Consider the following 23536-nt stretch of genomic DNA (forward strand, 5'->3'; position numbering starts at 1 on the left):
CAGAGTTCACTCAGACTCACGTCCATCGAGTCAGTGATGCCATCCAGCCATCTCATCCTCTGTCGTCCCCTTCTCCTCCTGCCCCCCAATCCCTCCCAGCATCAGGGTCTTTTACAATGAGTCAACTCTTCGCATGAGATGGCCAAAGTACTGGAGTTTCAGCTTTAGCATCATTCCTTCCAAAGAAATCCCAGGGCTGAGCTCTTTCACAATGGACTGGCTGGACCTCCTTGCAGTCCAAGGGACTCTCAAGTCTTCTCCAACACCACAGTTCAAAAGCATCAATTCTTTGGCATTCAGCCTTCTTCACAGTCCAACTCTCACATCCATACACGACCACAGGAAAAACCATAGCCTTGAGTAGACGGACCTTTGTTGGCAAAGTAATGTCTCTGCTTTCAAATATGCTATCTAGGTTGGTCATAACTTTCCTTCCAAGGAGTAAGAGTCTAAACTCTCTTAGTCATTATCTCTCAAGTCCTCTTCACTTGGTTGAGAATGGGAAATGCCATAGCATTCTAAAACTCTCTTGTTAAAAAAGCCTCATTCGGGGATGATATGGGAGAATGGCATTAAAACATGTATAATATCATATAAGAAAAAAAAAAGCCTCATTACCAGTCTTCTTTATTAACCTCATCCTCAAGATGTGGTTAATAATGAGCACATCCTCATGCAAAATGGGCAATAAGCTAAGGGTCCTAAAACTGGTTTCATGACTATTGGTTTGTCTTGTTAAACAGCCCATTATCTAATGTTGTCTTTGGGACCTCTCAAAATTTTGAATTAGGAACAGTCACGCTACACATGTACTTTAAATAAAGGCCATCAAGTTACTTTCATTTTTACTAAGTGAATAAAATACTTTAGATAATTTTATACTTAGCATAGTAACAGAGAATTTAAGAACAACTCCCCCAAACCTAGTCTAATACTAAAATAATTTCAGTAACCATAATATTTCATATGGGTCTAATAAAGTTCAAAAAAAAAAAACAAAAAACCCAGAGACAAAGTCTTCTACTATTTCAAAGGTATAAAAGAATGTGATTTTATTTGCGAATGCTATAGACCAGAAGTGAAAGTGAAGTTGCTCAGTCGTGTCTGATTCTTTGTAACCCCATGGACTGTAGTCTACCAGGTTCGTCAGTCCATGGAATTTTCCAGGCAAGAGTACTGGAGTGGGTTGCCATTTCCTTCTCCAGAAGTAGGCAACCATTTTCTGTAAAGGGCTAATGGGCAAGTATTTTAAGCTTGCAGGCCATATATCTCTGTTGCAACCACTCAACTCTTCTACTGTAGCACAAAAGCAGCCACAAACAATTATGTAAACAAATATGGCTGTTTTACATTTTATTTACAAGACACCAAAATGGTCTGGCATTAGAGTTTACTTACCCTCAACCTCCCATAAGAATTAATGAAAAGAAGAATGTTGATTAACTTAAAGAAGCTGTCATAAATCACATTATTTTATTATGATATGTTTATTAAATATAATAACTAGAAACTGACATAACAATAACATTAAAAAAAAATCAGCCTGTGGTCCAGTATTTTCATAATACCTTGGAAATTATTTCTATGTTAGCCATGGGAGCAAAACCTACCCTATGACATTTGATAAAAGTAAGTCCTTTATTGGACAGACTGATGCTGAAGTTCCAATACTTTGGCCACCTGATGCAAAGAGCCAACTAACTGGAAAAGACCCAGATGCTGGGTAAGATTAAAGGCAAAAGAAGGAGAGGGTGGCAGAGGACAAGATGGTTAGATAGCATCACCAACTCAATGGACATGAATTTGAGCAAACTCCAGGAGATAGTGAAGGACAGGGAAGCCTGGCATGCTGCAGTCCATGGGGTGGGGTGGCAAAGAGTCGGACATGACAACAGCATGAGTAAACTATCTTCTTATATGACATGTAGATCCCTCATTAAAAAAAAAGAAAATACCACTGCTATCAAGGCTTAACTACCTCTTTTAAATTACGAGAGTATTTATTTGCATGAGAAAGACTAAAATGAAAGCTATCAAAAAAAGACTGAAACTATCAAAGATTTGCATTGTAATTTAATGTTTACCTGGTAGTGATATGCAGGTTGTTGATAAACAGGCTGAGCTACCATCACAGGGGAACTAGATATAGAACGTGACTGTTAAGAGCAAAGAAAAGTAGCAAAAATTATTTTAGGCAAAATTCTTTAAAATTGTTTATGACAAAGTTTATCTTAACACTGTTACCTAAACCCTGTCAACTTACAGTTTATGACTGGAAATATAATTTTCCCACCTCTTATTGATATTATTGCAACTCCACTTCAAGTTTATTAAAATTATCACAATATTTCTACTTCCATGTGGTTTCATTTCCACAGTAATGTTAAAACCACCCCCAGAAAAGTTGCTTTTATGAATAAATACAGTTTCTAAGAGAATATTTCCCTGATGCTGGGAAATATTCTTTCCCTGATGCTGGGAAAGATTGAAGGCAGGAGGAGAAGGGGACAGAAAATGAGGCTGTTAGATGGCATCTCTGACTTGATGGACATGAGTTTGAGCTAGCTCCAGGAGTTGGTGATAGACAGAGAAGCCTGGCATGCTGCAGTCCATGGGGTTACAAAGAGTCGGACACGACTGAGTGACTGAACTGAAGACAATATTAGATGAAAACTAGCAGCTGGAGTTAAGGTGACATAGCTTATTTCCATTGCGGAGACAAGCAGTAGATGTTTACACAGCATTTAGAACTGAATGAATAATCATACCTTATTTGCCACTAATTTCCCACTACTTACAAATAATCAACATCCTATTCCTTTATTATATATTTAATTAAAGCAAGTGCATTATTTATTGAAGAATATTAAACTCTATTTTAAATAAGTCATCTAATAAATTTACAAGTGATTTGTTTGATAAACGTACATATAACACTTGATTATTCAGAGTAATAGAATAAACCTCAAAATAGATTATTTAAAGCCAGATCATTCTAAAACAGGCAAACTGTATTACAAAATAGGTAAAATAGGCTTTAAAGACAGCAATTAAAATTCAATTTGTATCAATGTATGGCAAAACCAATACAATATTGTAAAGTAAAAAAAAAATAATTCATTTTGTAACATGGGATCTAATTTGTACTGTTTTGTTTTAGTGTTCACCCATCCACCCCAAATGAAGAAAAGTATCATGGTTTTGCATAATTTTCAGACAATTGTGTACTAATAAAATTGTACTACAGATTAACATTTGAAAATAATAATGTAATTTATATTAACACATTAAAGGAGAAAAAATGATACTCTCAGCAGACACAGAAACTACACTGTTAAAATTTTCAATACCCTTTCAGGATAAAAAGTTAGTAAACAGAGTAAACAAATAACTTTCTTAATTGATTTAGGTCAGTAATTCTCAACCAGGTGGGACACTGCACTCCCAGGAAATATTTGGTAGTATTTTGGTTTTCATAAATGTAGGGAGGCTAGGAATCCACTAAAAATCCTGCAATGTACAGGACAGTTTCTGCAAAAAAGAAACAATCATCTGACCCCAAATGTCAACAGTGCTAAGATGGAGAAAACTTGGTTAAAGTTTAGAGTATCTTAACATATCTATATCTACGTAGGTTTTGAAAGATACTCATATAAACCTTAATGATTAATTACTGAACTTTTTTCATTTTTTTAAGAACAAGATTATGGTGTTAAAACATAAATAATGTAGCAGAGACATTGCCAATGCAATAACTTGATGAGGAAAAATGAGAAAGAATGCTGAAGTATTGAAGAAATATATTGAATTCTAAATGACTGCCTATATGAGAGTTTGGCAGGGTTAATGATAAAATATCAACACTTAAAAATCCAAAGCATTATTACACACCAGTCGCAGTCTATTAGGCAACGTGATTAAAAAAAAATACACCATAATAAAAGCAACAAAAACTACAGAGTACCTAAGAATAAATCAAGCAAAAGATATGCCAAACTTTTTTTTACAGAGAAAGAAAAATTTTATTGATTGATGGAAACCCTAAACACTGTTTATGAATGGGAAAATTCAGTATCATGACTAAATGTCCCACGTAAATCTATATATTTAACACAATTCTAATAAAAATAGTCTCTTCACAGAGCTGAACAAGCTGAATTATAAAATGTATAAAAGCAAAGACTTAAGACAGATGAGGGACTCCTGAAGCAGAGAGTGAGATTACTGCCCTATCAGATTTTAAGATCTCTTACAAAGCAACAGGAATTGAAAAAAAAAAACTGGGCAGGGCAAGCAAGTATACCAATAGAACATAACAGAGAGCACAGAAAGACTCCCACACACAGAAACTTGGTGTTTTACAGAGGATTCATTTCAAAAAAGTGGAAGAGGATGGATTAGTCAATATATAAACTCCAAATTAAAGATCTAGATATGAAAAGCAGCAACACAGTATTAAAAATAGACACGAAAAGCCAAAACATAAAACATTAATACATCTATTAACATTAAAACAAAGAAACTGTGTATGACAAAAATCATAAAGTTAATGGACAAGGCACAAACTAAAAGATATTTACAACCCATTGAATTCATACCATGAACTCAAGAAGACAATCCCAACAGAAAAAAATGGGTAAAAGACATAAAGAGGAATCCAACAGAAGAAACTGAAATGGCAAATAAATATATAAAAATATATTTAGTATTACCACTAACTAGGCAAATGAAAAGTAAAACAAGATATCATTTCATAAAAATACTGGCAAAAATATTGGCAAAAATTAATTTTGTCAATAATATTCCAGAATCTAGTAAATCAACAAACTGGCAGATTATAGAGAAATTAAAGCTCTCATAAACTGTTACATAACCTCTATACCGGTAAATTTTAGAAAGATATTTGGGAACATTTAGTCATACATGTGAAGTCTATAAATGTAAAGTTTTACTTATATACATATGTCATGGCCTAGACCAAGGAAGGAAAAATCTTCCAGTCATACATGAGCATGAATACGTTTAAGAGTATTAATTTTCAGGTATTTCATATGGTCTTCTTCCTGATTTCATCTGTCTGCAAATATATCTGTGTACAATGAATTCTTTTCAAAACTCCCCTTTCACAATTACTTTTCCCCTGGACTATGAAAGGCACACTCCCAACTCATTTTGGATCTTGCTATAATGCTCTGTTTTGGAATGGAAACAGTAACAGAGCATCGAACAAATAGGTAATTTAAGAAGACAATACTTTTGAGAAATAGAAAAGAGCAAAGCAAAAAGAGCTTGTATAAGAAATATAAAGGGGGAGATAATGGAGAAGGCAATGGCACCCCACTCCAGTACTCCTGCCTGCAAACTCCCATGGACGGAGGAGCCTGGTGGGCTGTAGTCCATGGGGTCGCTAAGAGTCGGACACGATTGAGCGTCTTCACTTTCACTTTTTACTTTCATGCACTGGAGAAGGCAATGGCAACCCACTCCAGTGTTCTTGCCTGGAGAATCCCAGGGACAGGGGAGCCTCGTGGGCTGCTGTCTATGGGGTCACACAGAGTTGGACACGACTGAAGTGACTTAGTAATAGTAGTAGTACCTTATTTCAAATACACAGAACAAAATAAATTACATGATGGTCACAGAGATACGTATTAATTTACTCATTTGAACTTAAAAATAAAGTCAGAATTTTCTAATAGAAATTAAAAAGTTTTATTTGATTGACTAATTTGGTTAATTAGTTTTGCTGCTAACTGAATTACACAGTGGGCATTTTCCATTTTTTTTAACTGCAAGATAATTTACATGACATTTCAAATGTATAACAATGATTATACATATGTATAAAGAATAAAATGATAATCACAATGAGTCTAGTCAACATCCATCACTACACTTAAGACATTTTCCAATCTTACATGAAATCTATAGCTACAAAGTTTCATACAAATAATTTCTAAAGCAAATCTATTGTACAATGTATTAGGTTGGTAGAAAAGTAACTGTGGTTTCAGACCGTGAATTTTAAACCATTATAGCTAGGCTCAAAACAGCTTTATTAATCAAAAGAGGAACCACTACAATCAACACATTTTTGCTAACAAGAAATAAGTTCGTTTATTCTTGTAGCATAAAAATTGGTGCTTCAAGGAATTGACAAACTCTTGGAAAGCGTTTTCTGCCTCCTGCTAGTTGTGGAAGTGTTTTTCTACAATAACTTGTCAAGATGCTTGAAGAAGTGGTAGTCCACTGGGGAGAGGTAAGGTGAATATGGTGGATGAGGCAAAACTTTGTAGCCCAATTTGATCAACTTTTGAAGCATTAGTTGTGCAACATGTGGTCGGGTGACGTCATGGAGAACTGGGCCCATTCTGTTGACTATAGGCATTGCAGTTTTTGGTGCATCTCATTGATTTGTTGAGCATACTTGTCAGATGTAATGGTTTTACCAGGATTCAAAAGCTGTACTGGATCAGATGAGCAGCAGACCACCAAACAGTGACCATGATCTTTTTTCATTAGATGTTTGGCTTTGGGAAGTGCTCTGGAGCTTCTTCTTAGTCCAGCCACTGAGCTGGTCGTCACTGGTTGTCATATAAAATCCACTTTTCGTTGCAGGTCACAATCCGATAAAGAAATGCTTCACTGCTGTTATGCAGAATAAGAGAAGATGACACTTAAAAACAATTTAAAAAAAAATTTTTGGTCAGCTCACGAGGCACCCAATTTTTTTCACCTTTCTAGTTTGCGTCAAATGCCAAATGGCCACAGAATGGTTGACACTGAGTTCTTTGGCAACTTCTCGTGTAGTTTAAGATGATCAGCTTCGATTTTGGCTTTCTGTTGGTCACTGTCAACTTTCAATGGCCGGCCACTACACTCCTCATCTTCAAGGCTCTCATCTCCTCTGCAAAACTTCTTGAAACAGCACCGCATTGTATGTTCATTAGTAGTTCCTGGGACAAATGTGTTACTGATGTTGCAAGCTGTCTCTACTGCTTTAAGACGTATTTTGAACTCAAATAAGAAAACTGCTCAAATTTGTTTTTTCTCTAACATCATTTCCCTAGTCTAAAATAAACAGAAAGTAGTTAAGTCATTAGCAAAAAAAAACACAAAGAAATGTCATTAACATGATGTGTAACATAACCACATTTATTTAAAAATGTATTCCAATATCAAACAGCAAAGTTCAACAATGCAAGACCACAGTTACTTTTGCACCAACCCAATATGTCTAAACTATTTAAAACTCGGTAAATTTCAGATTTCAGCTTAAATGAGTGAGAGTATTCCTAATTTTTCAAAAAACCTTTAGAGGATATATAAGCAAAAAATTTTGAAGACTACTGTCCTAAACTCTCACACAATATATACAAAACCTAAATGGTTAATACAGTCCTTTAAAAAAAATTTTATACTCTATTATTTATTTACTGTTATATAACTTTTCTAAACAGGGTAATGCATTATAATAAATAATAATTGCATTTATTGTATATTACTGTATGTGTGTGTATGCACGCTCACTCTCTTTGTGACTCCATGGACTGGAGCCCAGCAGGCTCCTAAGTCCATGGAATTTTCCAGTCAAGAGTCCTGGAGTGGGCTGACATTTACTACACCAGGGGATCTTTCCAACCTAGGGATCAAATTCACATCTTCTCCATTGGCAGGTGGATTCTTTACCACTGTGCCACCTGGGAAGCCCTCCATATATTATCATCATGAGCAATATTTTCATTATATTTATAGAACTTTATTCATTTATATATATTTCAATCTCAGATCTGCTAAATGTAGATTTCCAGGTACTATTTCTGTTCAGGAAAAAAAAAAAAATCCTCCACATGTGATTCTCTGAATTTGTGGAATATGACCACAAAACATACCCCAAGAAAGCTCCAAATGGATTAAAGAGTTAAATATAAAGTAAAATGAAATCATGGAATAACTAGTAGAAAGTAAATCTGAGTAGTTTTCAGATCCCTAGCGGGGCAACATTGTAAAATTAAAAAATCAACTCATTTAGTCATAAAACTTTTAAACTTACAAAGAGTGAAAAAGATGAAAATACCATGTAAAATTTATATATAAAATAATAGTTTTAATTCCATATTAAAGTCTTACAAATTGATTGGAATAAAAATAGGACCTTAATGGCTAAATTAAAAAAAAATCACAAGCAGTTTATAAGTAGTATATGCAATTTAAAAATTGCATTGAAAATATTTCATGTAATTAAATTTTTTGTTGTTGATGTATAGTTGATTTACAATGTTGTGTTAATTTCAGGTGCACAGCAAACTGATTTAGTTACACACATATGTATATGCACACACACACGCATTTTTTTCAGATTCATTTCCTTATTCATTTCCTTTACAGGTTAGTACAATATATTGAGTACAGTTCCCCCAGTGTAGTCTTGATTGTAGAAAAAACTTAAAATGTCCATCAATACAGAATATACACTCATACAATGGAAATTAAATAAAAAATTTAAATCAATCAACTAGATGTACTAGGATCAACATGGTTTAATCTTAAAAAACATAATACTGAATAGAAAAACCAGATTATTTATATAGCATTTAAAAGCTGCCTAAAGCAACACAATATATCTATTTCTTAAGGATACCTACATTTGTAGTATAAACATATAAAATGGATAGGAAAGATACTCTGGTTAACCTTTGAGGAGGAAAAGAGGACAAGATAGTCAAGGCAAGGAGACTTTATTTGAATTTGTCATATTTTATTTTCCCCACTACCTGCCTCCTGAGAAACCTGTATGCAGGTCAAGAAGCAACAGCTATAATCAGATATGGAACACCAGACTAGTTCCAAATAGGGAAAGGAGTACGTCAAAGCTGTATATTGTCACCCTGCTTATATAACTTATATGCAGAGTACATCATGTGAAATGCTGGGCTGGATGAATCACAAGCTGGAATCAAGACTGTCGGGAGAGATACCAATAACCTCAGATATGCAGATAACCAGCTGCTAAAGAATCAGACTGCAGTGCAGGAGACTCCGGTTTGATTCCTGGGTCAGGAAGATGCCCTGGAGAAGCGATAGGCTACCTACTCCAGTATTTGTAGGCTTCACTGGTGGCTCAGTCAGTAAAGAATCCACCTGCAAATGTGGCAGACCTGGGTTCGATCCCTGGGTTCGGAAGATTCCCTGGAGGAGGGCTTGGCAAACCAATTCAGTATTCTTGCTTGGAGAATACCCATGGACAGAGGAGCTTGGCAGGCTATAGTCCATACGGTCACAAAGAGTTGGACATGGCTGAGAGACTAAACACAGCACAGCACACGCAGATGACACCACCCTATGAGCCCCAAGAAAAAGAAATACAAAAAGGCAAAATGGTTGTCTGAGGAGATCTTACAAATAGCTGAGAAAAAAGAAAAGTGAAGGAGAAAAGGAAAGATATATTCATCTTAATGGAGAGCTCCAAAGAACATCAAGGAAAGATAAGAAAGCTTTCCTAAGTGAACAATGCAAAGAAATAGAAGAAAATAACAGAAGAGGAAAGACTAGAGATCTCTTCAAGAAAATTAGAGATACCAAGGGAACATTTTATGCAAAAATAAAGGACAGAAATGGTATGGACCTAACAGAAGCAGAGGAGATTAAGAAAAGGTGGCAAGAAAACACAGAACTATACAAAAAAAGATCTTAATGACCCAGATAACCACGATGGTGTGATCACTCACCTAGAGCCATACATCCTGGAGTGCAAAATCAAGTGGGCCTTAGGAAGTATCACTACAAACAAAGCTAGTGGAGGTGATCGAATTCCAGCTGAGGCACTTCAAATCCTAAAAGATGATGGTGTTAAAGTGTTGCACTGAATATGCCAGCCAATTTGGAAAACTCAGCAGTGGCCAAAGGACTGGAAAAGGTCAGTTCTCATTCCAATCACAAAGAAGGGCAATGCCAAAGAATGTTCAAATTACCGCACAACTGCACTCATTTCACAAGCTAGCAAGGTAATGGTCAAAATCCTTCAAGCTAGGCTTCAATAGGATGTGAACTGAGAACTTCCAGATGTACAAGCTGGATTTAGAAAATGCAGAGGAATCAGAGACCAAACTGCCAACATCCACTGAAACATAAAAAAAGCGAGAATTCCAGAAAAACATCTACTTCTGCTTCACTGACTATGCTAAAGCCTTTGACTGTGTGGATCATAAATGTGGAAAATTCTTAAAGAAATGGGAATACCAGACCACCTTACTTGCCTCCTGAGAAACCTATATGTAGGACAAGAAGCAACAGTTAGAACTGGACATGGAACAGACTGGTTCCAAATTGGGAAAGGAGTACATCAAGGCTGTATATTGTCACCCTTCTTATCTAACATATGCAGTACATCATGCGAAATGCTGGGCTGGATGATGCACAAACTGGAATCAAGATTGCTAGGGAAAATATCAATAACCTCAGATATGCAGATGACACCACTCTTATGGCAGAAAGCAAAGAGGAACCAAAGAGCCTCTTGATGAAAGTCGATGAGGAGTCTGAAATCCTGGCTTAAAACTCAACATTAAAAAAACTACGATCATGGCATCCAGTCTCATTCAGTTCAGTTGCTCAGTCGTATCCGACTCTTTGCGACCCCATGAATCGCAGCACGCCAGGCCTCCCTGTCCATCACCAACTCCCGGAGTTCACTCAGACTCACGTCCATCGAGTCAGTGATGCCATCCAGCCATCTCATCCTCTGTCATCCCCTTCTCCTCCTGCCCCCAATCCCTCCCAGCATCAGAGTCTTTTCCAATGTGTCAACTCTTTGCATGAGGTGGCCAAAGTACTGGAGTTTCAACTTTAGCATCGTTCCTTCCAAAGAAATCCCAGGGCTGATATTCTTCAGAATGGACTGGTTGGATCTCCTCGCAGTCCAAGAGACTCTCAAAACTCACCACAGTTCAAAAGCATCAATTCTTCGGCGCTCAGCCTTCTTCACAGTCCAACTCTCACATCCATACATGACCACTGGAAAAACCATAGCCTTGACTAGACGGACCTTTGTTGGCAAAGTAATGTCTCTGCTTTTGAATATGCTATCTAGGTTGGTCATAACTTTCCTTCCAAGGAGTAAGCGTCTTTTAATTTCATGGCTGCAGTCACCATCTGCAGTGATTTTGGAGCCCAAAAAATAAAGTCTGACACTGTTTCCACTGTTTCTCCATCTATTTCCCATGAAGTGATGGGACCGGATGCCATGATCTTCCTTTTCTGAATGTTGAGAGCTTTAAGCCAACTTTTTCACTCTCCACTTTCACTTTCATCAAGAGGCTTTTTAGTTCCTCTCAAGGCAAATAGATGGGAAACAATGGAAACTGGGCCAGACTTGATTTTCTTGGGCTACAAAATCACTGTGGATAATGACTTCAGCCATTAATTTAAAAAATGCCTGATCCTTGGAAGAAAGGCTATGACAAACCTAGACAGCATATATATCATCTGGTGACCAAAACCATCCCAAAGAAACAGAAATCCAAGAAGGCAAATGGTTGTCTGAAGAGGCCTTACAAATAGCTGAGAAAAGAAAAAAAGAGAAAGGCAAAGGAGAAAGTGAAAGATATTTTCCAGTGAATGCAGATTTCCAGAGAATAACAAGGAGAGATAAAAGGCCTTCTTCAATGAACAATGAAAGAAGTAGAGAGAAACAATAGAATGGGAAAGACTACAGATCTCTTCAAGAAATCTGGAGATATCAAAGGAACATTTCATGCAAGTATGGGCATGATAAAGGACAGAAATGATGAGGACCTAATACAAGCAGAAGGGATTAAGAAGAGATGGCAAGAATACACAAAAGAACTATATGAAAAAGGTCTTCATGATCAGGGTAACAATGATGCTGTGGTCACTCACCTAGAGCCAGACATCCTGGACTGTGAAATCAAGTGGGCCTTAGGAAGTATCACTGCAAACAAAGCTAGTGGAGGTGATGGAATTCCAGTTGAGCTACTTCAAATCCTAAAAGATGACGGTGTTAAAGTGCTGCACTGAATATGCCAGCAAATTTGGAAAACTCAGCAGTGGCCACAGGGTTGGAAAATGTCTGTTTTCATTCCAATCCCAAAGAAGGGCAGTGCTAAAGAATGTTCAAAGTACCATACAATTATACTCATTTCACATGCTAGTAAGGATATGTTCAAAATCCTTCAAGTTAGGCCTCAACACTATGTGAATCGAGAATTTCTAGATGTACACGCTGGGTTTAGAAAAGGCAGGGTAAACAGAGGTCAAATTGCCCACATTTGTTGGATCATGGAGAAAGGAAGGGAATTTCAGAAAAACATGTACTTCTGTGGATGTTTGTTTGTTTCCACAATAAACTGTAGAAAATTCTTAAAGAGATGAGAATACCAGACCACCTTACCTGTCTCCTAAGAAACCTGTATGGGGGTCAAGAAACAACAGTTAGAACCAGACATGGAAATATGGACTGGTTCAAAATTGGGAAAGGAGTATGTCAAGGCTGTATATTGTCACCCTGCTTGTTTAACTTATATGCAGAGTATACCATGCAAAAGCCTTGCTGGATGAATCACAAGTTGGAATCAGGACTGCTGGAAGAAATATCAACAACCTCAGATATGCAGATGATACCACTCTAATGGTAGAAAGCAAAGAGGAACTAAAGAACCTCTTGATGAGGGTGAAAGAAGAGAGTGAAAAAGTTGGTTGAAAACTCAACCTTCAAAAAACTAAGATCATGGCATCCAGTTCCATCACATCAAGGCTAACAGAAGGAGGGGAAAGTGGAAGCACTGACACATTTTACTTTCTTGGGCTCCAAAATCACTGTGAATGGTGATTGCAGTCATGAAATTTAAAGGCACTTGCTCCTTGGAAGGAAGGCTATGATAAATCTAGACAGCAAGGCTATGACAAACTTAGACAGCATATTAAACTTGGAAGGAAGGCTATGATAAATCTAGACAGCAAGGCTATGACAAACTTAGACAGCATATTAAAAGAGAGACATCACTTGGCCAGCTAAGGTCCGTTTGTCAAAGCTATGGTTTTTCCAGTAATGTAAGGATGTGCGAGCTGGAGTATAAAGAAGGCTGAGCACTGAAGAACTGATGCTTTTGAATTGCAGTGTTGGAGAAGACTCTTGAGAGTCCCTTGGACAAGAAGGAGATCAAACCAGTCAATCCTAAAGGAAATCAACCTTGAATATTCATTGGAAGGACTGATGATGAAACTCCAATCCTCTGACCACCTGATGGGAAGAGCCGACTTACTGGAAAAGACCCTGGCGCTTGGAAAAATTGAGGGCAGGAAGAGAATGGGGCAACAGAAAATGATATGGTTGAATGGCACTACAGATTCAATGGACATGAGTTTGAGCAAACTCTGGGAGACAATGAAAGACAGGGACCTGCTGCAGTTCATGGGGTCACAAAGAGTCGGACATGACTGAATGACTGAACAACAACAAAATCTTGCCAACTAAAGAACAGAGTACAGAAAACCATTCTTAAATAGAGACTAATGAAAAAAAATGAGCAGTAGTTACATAGCTGTCACTTTATTATATCTGTCTGTGGCTGAAATATTTCAGAAATAAAAATTTAATAGCAACAGATGAAAACCCTTTTAAAATGAAATTACTTACAGGCCAAGGTGGTGGGGCAGAAGTAACCTCTGGAGTATGAAAATAAGCAACACCATTATGATAAGTGTAAGGATATCCAGTTGAAGTTGTTAGATACATTGTTCCAGCTGCTGGCATTATACTGGAACCTAAAACAAAAAGGAAATAGTAATAATTGAAACGTTCAGTTTAACATTTAAAAATGTAATTTCTGAACAATGAAAAATGTTTATCTTTACACAAATATAGCTATAGTAAAAACTGAATATTAAAAATTCTTTACACATCCCATATATTAAAGTATCTTTGAAGCATTTATTTTCAAACTTACTACCCTTAGAGCTTTTGTAGCTTATGGTAAATAAAAAGAAACAAGTTTGATCAGATCAGATTAGATCAGTCACTCAGTCGTGTCCGACTCTTTGCGACCCCATGAATCGCAGCACGCCAGGCCTCCCTGTTCAACACCAACTTAATTCTGGTTTTAAAGTAGTATAATGAAATAGAGAACTTTACAATTGTGATTATTATCAGCAAAGTACTTATTTTTACAAATATAAACTACATATAATTTAGAGTTACCTGAAGACTACTGACACTGTAGCAAAGTCTCTAAGATCTCAGTAAGACCATCTATTTGTAAAAGCCCAAAGAAGATGGAGGCAGTGAAACTGGACAAAATACTTGTTCTACCTTAAAAATTCTTAGATCTACTATCAGCAAGTACTCACTTATGCTATGACTGTATTTTACTCTCTAGTCTCCCTTTGCTACAATTGCTGTTGTTGCAAACATGACCACAGACCTTCATGTTGTTAATTTTGGGTCCTCATTTCTTTTCCCAGGTCAAGTTATATATACTCTTCCCCACAAAATAAAAAAAGTCCTTTTTGTCAGGAGAAGACTTTAAAAATTTTATATGCCAAGTCAGATTTAAGTCCTTGACTAATAGGTTACATAAATTACTGAGGTGGCAATCCTCCTTCCACTATACTGCTGCTGCTGCTGCTAAGTTGCTTCAGTCATGTCCAACTCTGTGCGATCCCATAGAAGGCAGCCCACCAGGCTCCCCCGTCCCTGGGATTCTCCAGGCAAGAACACTGGAGTGGGTTGCCATTTCCTTCTCCAAAGCATGAAAGTGAAAAGTGAAAGTGAAGTCGCTCAGTCATGTCTGACTCTTAGCGACCCCATAGACAGCAGCCCACCAGGCTCCTCCGTCAATGGGATTTTCCAGGCAAGAGTACTGGAGTGGGGTGCCATTGCCTTCTCCGTCCTAGTGTGTCTCAAAATTTAAAATTCATTACAACAAGCTAGACAGCTTGTTAAAATACAAACTCCAGGTCCCCATTTCAAGAGATTTTTGATTCAAGAGACCTGGGATGGGGCCTGAGAAACTGTATTTTGATAGAGCCCAAGTTAACTATTGGTGGCTGCAAACCACACTGACAGCAGCACTAGCCTTCTACTCTAAGTAGCACTACTACTCAGCTCATATTTTCACGACATTTCATCCAGTATTATTACAGCATATTTTAGTGGTTCTTATTTTCTTGAGAATCTGATGAAAGCCAAAGACCCTTTTCACAAAAATATATATATTCAAACAAAATTTTGCATGCAATTTGGAAGGTCCGTGCAATTCCCTCCAAAGATCACCTTTTAGGTACCACAATTAAATAAAGAAATTTTTATTCTTAATTTAGGTACCACAGTTAAATAAAGAAATTTTGAGTGATTATTATTACAATGCATTGGACTAGGCCTTAGTGATACAGCCAAAAAGAAACAAGAAAAAAATTGAGCATGCCATGGTCTCTATCTTCACAGAGGTTAGGATCTGGTAAGGAAGACAGTCATTAGCTAATTACACAACTAATTATAATTTTGATAAATACAAAAGGCAGTATAGGTAGTACAGGTTATTATATTGGGTAGTATAGGGTACTGGAGAAGGCAATGGCACCCCACTCCAGTACTCTTGCCTGGAAAATCCCATGGACGGAGGAACCTGGTAGGCTACAGTCCGTGGGGTCTCGAAGAGTTGGACACGACTGAGCGACTTCGCTTTCACTTTTCACTTTCATGCATTGGAGAAGGAAATGGCAACCCACTCCAGTGTTCTTGCCTGGAGAATCCCAGGGACGGGGGAGCCTGGTGGGCTGCCGTCTATGGGGTCGCACAGAGCTGGACACAACTGAAGCAACTTAGCGGCAGCAGCAGTACAGGGTACAACGCTGAACACTATATATTGTATGTCTAGTAATTGTGAGGAAATTGATATTTGGGCTGAGTTTTAAAGAATGAATGGGATGGCAAAGTCACTGTAGGTGAAGAAAACAGTGCATCAGAAATATGGTTATGTTCTGGAATGAAGGATGGCTAAACGATTAAAGCATGGAAAAGATAAGAACAGCTCAAAATAAGCAGAGAATAACATGATAAGATGGGCATGTTTGAAAGATCACTCTGGCTGCCTTATGTGTGATGGGTGGTAAAGTACTGACAGCAAAATTGGATTCAGAAAGATCAGTTAGGAGGCTTCTTAAGTAATTAAGTCAAGCAGAGTGGGTAGCTGGGACTAGAATGTTGGTTCGGAGATGTACATGCCTAGTTTCTAAAACAATGACTTTGCCTTTATAAGCTGTATTTTCTATTTACAAAATAGAACAATAACTCACAGGTTGCTGTAAAGATTAAATGAAATAATTAAAACCCATAACGTTGACCTTTATGCTAAACAGTTCTTAAGTAACTATTTGTTTGTTTGAAAGCATTCAGGATAGTACTGATTTATGTTCTGTTTTTAGCAACCTGTGGGTTGCATAAAACAGGTTTTTATGAACACTCCCAGTTGTTTTTACTGATGGTGATAATGGATTAAGAATTGTTATTATATGTTATAGCTTAACTCTTACAACTAACAGCAGTAGTCTGAAAATATTCAGCATTCTGACATATTTAGTACATTTCATTTTGGAGTATCAACTTACTAAGGACATGTCAGTTATCTTATAAATTAACAAATACTAGGTCAAAATTAAATTTGATCTCTGTTAACTTCTAAGTCAAAAGCAGAACAGTCCAAATGAGCACAATCTATTAATTTGTTAACAGATGTATAATAACTACATAATGTTTTGAACATCCAAATGGACACGTGGACACTAGTTTCAAATTTTATGCAAAGTTTCTCCTTCTAGCCAAAGATTCTGTTAGAGATTTTAATACTATAGGTTAAAAGGTAACCATAAAGATGCCTAATTTAATAAACGGGAAAAGTGAGGAAAAAAGAATAAGAGTTGAAAGTATTCTAGAAATTTGAGGAAGGCACTTAGCCAATCTAAAGCTTTAGGGGTTGTTTCTTCTGATAATTATGATACATATGGTTGGGTTACAGTATATACCATACAACCAGAGTTTCTGATATTTTACATTTTTACTTTCAGTAATTTTATTCTAATTTTAAATTACTCTATTAGAAAAACTTTAAAATATTAATTACTTCTAATTTCTTTCATAATTTTAAACTATATTTTAACCATACAATTTTTCCTTTAAAGATGTAACTATTTGGAATATAGTTAAACATTATTATTTATATACATTTCCCCTAGCCTCCTCCATCCCACAAGTTAACGTATTTAATTTGTGGTAAGAAATATTCATTTGCCTACCACCTTCACTAAAATAACTTTATTAAATCAAGGAAACCTGATACTTTAATGAAGTTCTATCAATAGTCTTACATTTTGAAAAAGAACCATGCAAAAATATTGAAAAATATATTAGTTCTCAATACATACGAGGGATCCCTACTTGTTGCTTTCTTATTGCCGGGCCAATGTTCAGTTTCTTATCCTTGTAATTAAGTTTTTCAGCCTAAAATAAGAAAAAGTACATTACTTTATTATCACACCTTGAAAACAGCAAGGCATAGTAGAAAGCGCAAAGCCTTTGGTTTAAAATAGATTTGGGTGTGAATCCTGGTTCCAATGTACTGACCCTAATTTTCCTCATTTGGCAATTTGAGTTGTGTTACACATGTGGTCCCAGCTGAGGTTAAACAGGGAGACATTTTGTTTTCTTTTTTCAGCTTTTATACTGTAAACAAATGTCCTTTTCATGTTCTATTTACTGTCATGTTTTTCACATTTTTGTGCCTTATGTTAGTATTTTTGCTACTTAAGATGGCTCTCAAGTGTAGTGTTCAAGTGCTGGCTAGTGTTCCCAAGTGCAAAAAGACTGTCTTGTGTTTTAGCAGAGAAAGTATGTGTTAGCTGGGTTAATTCACACATGGGTTTAGTGCTGTTGATCATGAGTTCAATGTTAATGAATCAAAAATGTTACATGTAATCTTTAAACAGAAGCACACATAAAACACAAGTTATATATTGATTGGCTGATGAAAATATCGTAAACAGAAGTTTGTGAGAAACTAACCCTGTATTTTCTAGGTGCAGCACACTTCAATATTTGCTAATTCAGTGTTTATGATGATTTTATAGAACACAACCACTATAAATAATGAGAACTGACTGCATATGACTTAATAAAATGTAATTAAAATAAAATTTTTTCCTAAAAAATTAAATGCTACACTTGCCAAACTTAAGAGTTATTATATACTGAACTGCTGGGTTTAGATTTTTTTTCTATGAATGTTCTTAGTTTATAAGTTTTTCATAGGAGGGAAATAATCTCAGATAATCTCATTTTAGGAATCTACATTCATAGCATTTTTTAGGAATTCAAAGTGCTATTAACACATCAGAAAAGACTCATCCCTAAATTCTCAGTTTAAGAAAATAAAGTGAAAAGTTATAATTTCACAGCCAAACTTACGCAATTATTTGGCATTTGTTTTTCTGTAGATAAATTTATCTTTAATTTTTAATTATTTTTTGGAGACCAATGATAATCTCAGGATACAAAGAAAATAAATTTTTTTAGCAATCAATTATTGTACCGGAACCCTACTATTAAATTAATACCTTAAAGCAGGGGTCCCCAACTTCTGAGATCTAATGCCTGATGATCTGAGGTGGAGCTGATGTAATAATAATAAAGTGCACAATAAATGTAACATACTTGAATCATCCCAAAACCATATGCCCCAGGTCTGTGGAACAACTGTTGCCACCAAACTAGTCTCTGGTGCCAAAAAGGTTGGGGACCACTGCCTTAAAGGATTAGTTTCAAAGAAAGAAGTTTCAAAAATGAAGTTAAATACACCAAAGTAAAGAGTTCCAAAAAGGAAGTTGTATACACCAAAATATCTTACCTCTTGTAAAATTTTTTGTGCATCTTCTTGTGTTTCAAAAGTGACGAAGCCATACCTAAATAAATCCATTAATTATTATATTAGAACATTACATTGATATTATACTAAGATTAAATATATATATTTTTAGAATGGGCCACAGTAGGAATGAACATTTTTCTATGGTGTACCAGTATGCAAAACTTAGAGGAGAATTGTTCACAGCTTAACATGGTTATCTTCTTAAAGGGAGAGGCCTAAAAAAAAAAATAACAACCCAGGGATCTTAAAACAGTATCAGACCAGAGCTGTATACAAGGCAGGAAAACATGAGAGATTTGTGTTCGGGTTTACAAATTAGGGTGCAATAAATTTCAGCCCACAGCAGTAACCTCCTTTTAAAATGACATAAGTTTGCTTTCAATAGAAATCAAAGTAAAAAAAGAATCTTTAAAAAATTAAAAATTGAACATGATAAAATATTTTATCTTGGTAAATGAGTACACATATTATTTACTATTGTTAGCATATATAAACTGAGAATGTAACTATTAGTATATTTCCCAAATAAAATAAATTAAAAATATTATACAACCCAGGTTTTATATCTGCTTTTCATATATAATAGTTATCTTCAGAGTATAAATCATATGATCAAGATACAAATACACAGTGTAAGTGAAGTGAAAGTTGCTCAGCTGCGTCCGACTCTTTGCAGCACCCACAGACTTTACAGTCCATGGAATTCTCTGGGCCAGAATATCGGAGTGGGTAGCCATTGCCTTCCCCAGGGGATCTTCCCAATCCAGGAATCGAACCCAGGTCTCCCGCAATGCAGGTGGATTCTTCACCAGCTGAGCCACCAGGGAAGCCCAAGAATACTGAAGTGGGTAATCTATCCCTTCTCCAGGATATCTTCCCCACCCAGGAATCGAACCAGGGTCTCCTGCATTGCACATGGATTCTTTAACAGCTGAATTACACAATATATGCCTTGTCCAAAAAGGCAAAATAGGTAGATAAAAAGGGATGAAAGAAATAAAAAGTATATCCCCCCCACCAAATTTAATCTCTATTTGGATAATTTTAGGAAACTCTCTTGAGTAATGCTCAACTTTATTTTCCTCAAATTGTGTATGTATATTAAGTTCCTCAGTTGTGTCCGACTCTTTGCAACCCCATGGACTGTAGCCTGCCAGCTCTTTTGTCCATGCAATTCTCCGGGCAAGATTATTGGAGTGGGTAGCTGTTCCCTTCTCCAGGGGATTGTTTCAATTTAGGGATCGAACCCAGGTCTTCTGAATTGCAAGCAGATTCTTTACTGTCTAAACCACCAGGGAAGTGCCAATTCATAATTACTAATAAGTAATTATGTATCATGTAGTTAATAAACATTTACTATTTTATTCAATTCATAATTACTGTATTGTATATGAATTTCCTTTTTCAATAAAGGAATTTCTTTATTTGCTCAAGTATTAAACAAGGGCTAAAGAAGTATTTTTACACTTTTTAGTAGAACACATATACCACCCAGTGGAAAAGCCATAAAATACAGTCTACACTGCTATGTGTTATTTTCAATGATTTAAAAATGGATATTACAAATTCCATTAAGCCAAATATAAGTGGTACAATTTCACTTCATCATATTATTTTTTGTCGGGCTCAGAAGTCTCTTGTTTATATGCAGAATTTGTTTATATTATATGTTTATATCTGTTAATCATCTCTGCAGGATCTCATCTTGTTATAAGTGTCCACCTGTCATATTTACATGTAGTTTCCCACTAATATTTTACCCATCTTATTGGTCCTTTCTTTTATGCCTATGAATATGTATATATTGCCTCTTTTTTAAGAAAATAATCATTCATTGATTTTTTTAACTTTGCAATCAAACTTCTCAAGTGAGTACACTATGTAAACTACCTTTTTCTTCTCTGATATTTGGCTTTTGTATATCCAATTCACTAAAACAGCTCTAATGTCACCAGACATTACTAGCCAAATCCTAGTGCTTTATTCTTTAATTTTCATTCTCCTTGATTTGGCAATTAAAAATCATTCTCGCTAAGATTATATTTCTTAGATTAGTCCCCTGGTTAGGTCTCTGAGGCACAAGCTACAGACATTCTTTTGTGTCAGCCTTTTCCAAATTAAGCTCTCTCTAGTCTAAAGCAGGTATACAACTCCAAAAGTATCAGATTCCTTTAGCTTCTGGTTCCTTGGCTACTGGACATCAGCTACTCAACATTAAGTGCTTACTACCTAACAATGAATGGTCCCTCAGCCTTTGCAAGAATAACTTTACAACAAATTAAGGAATATTAAAGCATCCTCTTTCCTCTAAAATACCCACACCCCACTCCCCAACACATGGAGATCAAAAGGAAGGAGAAAGCAGCCATGAAACTCTCTTTTTAAAAATGGAATCAGGACTTCCCTGGTGGTCCAGTGGTAAAGAATCCTCCTGCCAATTCAGGGGACATGGGTTCCATCCCTGGTCTGGGAAGATTCCACATGTGGTCAAGCAACTAAGCCTATGCACCACAACTACTGAAGCCTGTGCACCCTACAGTCCCTGCTTGCTGCAACGAGAGAAAGCCCAGGCACAAAAATGAAGAACCAGTGCAGCCAAAAAAACCCAAAACACAACCAACGCCCCACCCTCCCACCAAAAAACAACAAAACAGCCAAACTTCACTACAACTTCCTTCTTTAAAAAAAAAAAAGGAACCAAAGTAAGGCAGAATACAAAATGTAGCAATCCAATAAAAACACAGTTGTTAATTCTGTGTACTACCTATAGTGATACTAACCCTTTGGAAACTCCAGCTCTGTCATTTACAATCTTCACTTCTTTTACAGATCCATACTGGGAAAAAAATTTTCTTAAATCATTTTCATTTGTCTAATGGTATAAAAATAAAACACAAAAAAACCCATTTTAATTGATAAAAGATGAAATAACTTCTGCTTGTTTTGGAGACAGAAAAGGCAACACAAATTAATAGTATGGATATAAGGATGCCTGTCATCATAAAAACTGCATGAAATCACTAGGTTATTAAAATCAATATTAATACTTTGCTTTATGCAGAGTTGTTAATACTATGTTGTTAAATTATTACATAGCAATAAAATATTTTAAGCTGAGTTTTCTAAAACTACAAATAAAGCTTGTTCTCTAGTTAGCTATTTTTTGATAAAACTGTACTAGGCATGCCTATAACTATACTAAGGGCATATTATTATTGGTTCTTGTGATTCAGAGAGGCCTACAGTCATGGCAGTGGAACTAGGTTATGCTGGCCTCCACCAGTCACTCTATTTTTATTTTAAAATTTATTTTTAATTTAAGGATAATTGCTTTAAAGAATTTTGCTGTTTTATGTCAAACAATCACTCTATTTTAATGAGCATAGTCATCAGGAAAGTTAAGGTCTTAGAAAGGAAATATATTTACAAAAGTACCTGAACTCAATTTGTGGTAACAACAGAGAGGCTACAAAACTTTAAGTTTTTAGACATTTTATCTGTAGTCAATATACATACGGACATTATGATGATACACAAAAAATATTGAGTCATAACTAGACTATCATGTATAAGATGTCTACAAAGATGGTTTGGCATATCTGGCAATTAAAATAATCTCATAACAGACCCACATCACCTTTCCCTAGAGCATTCACTCTAAATTCATTGCAATTTCATTTTCTGGTTCAACTGTGCTTGCCCACAAGAAAAACTTTAAATATCCATAGAAAAAATTTTTCTTTACATATATATCTAGGAAAAGACATGCCTAATGGTGAGAGCAATACCTCTTGAGTTCCACAGGTACCTCATTGCTTTAGAAAAAAAATAAATTTTTAGTTGGTAACCTAAAGCTTGCTAAATTGGATGATGGCAAATACTGAGTTAATCTAGGTACAACAGTCTTATTTCAAAAAACACAAAATGGAATCAACATCAAAGATTTCTATTAGAGACTTGAAAACAAATTAATTAAACCATTCTCTGATAGAAGAATCACTAGCTCAATTTTGCATCTCCATCTCTGTTAAAAACGAGACAGAAAGTCAAGATTATCAAATATTAAAAGGGATGGGCTCTAGGGGTCTAAAAAGAAGAATTTTATGAAGTTTGAGACTGCTTGCTACTGTGTTAAACTACTTCCTTGATGGAAATTATCTATGGTTTTGGGTAAGGTGTAACTCGAAGAGGGAGAACCTTACCAATTAACTTAAAGCTAAGATTGTATTGTAATGGCCCCCAAAGTTTATATTGTAGCTGACAGGCTTCAATAAAAACTGACACTAAACTAATGAGAACCCACTGTATAGCACAGGGAACTCTACTCAATGCTGTGGTGACGTAAATGGGAAAGAAATCTAAAAAACAGGGGATATATGTATACCTATAGCTGGATCACTGTGCTGTATAGTAGAAACTAAAACAACATTGTTAAGCAACTATATGTCAAAAAAGATAAAAAAAAAACCCTACACTTAACCTAGCCATACAAACTATTATATTGATGATTTATTTAAAAATATGCTAAGCTAATATAATATAAATTCTGAATAAGAATATTTAACTTGAATATTTATGGTCAGTTATTAATATTTTCCATG

General features: G+C 35.8%; 1 protein-coding gene across 13 annotated transcripts in view; it reads right to left on the bottom strand.

Annotated features, from left to right (window-relative positions):
* The window catches only part of BOLL (boule homolog, RNA binding protein), an 83946-nt gene that overhangs the window by 54834 nt on the left and 5576 nt on the right, over positions 1–23536 (bottom strand). For 11 of the 13 annotated variants that reach the window (XM_025277935.2, XM_044936920.1, XM_025277937.2 and 8 more), the window contains exons 3-7: positions 21716–21807; positions 18915–18969; positions 17437–17512; positions 13655–13782; positions 2085–2156 (exon numbers count right to left, since the gene is read on the bottom strand). In XM_025277935.2, the coding sequence (XP_025133720.1) occupies positions 2085–2156; positions 13655–13782; positions 17437–17512; positions 18915–18969; positions 21716–21807 (423 nt within the window). The remainder of the gene's footprint in view (positions 1–2084; positions 2157–13654; positions 13783–17436; positions 17513–18914; positions 18970–21715; positions 21808–23536) is intronic. The other 2 variants (XM_044936919.1, XM_044936899.1) reach the window with 1 other exon arrangement.

The sequence above is a fragment of the Bubalus bubalis genome, chromosome 2, assembly GCF_019923935.1.
Source record: "Bubalus bubalis isolate 160015118507 breed Murrah chromosome 2, NDDB_SH_1, whole genome shotgun sequence".
NCBI lineage: Eukaryota > Metazoa > Chordata > Mammalia > Artiodactyla > Bovidae > Bubalus > Bubalus bubalis.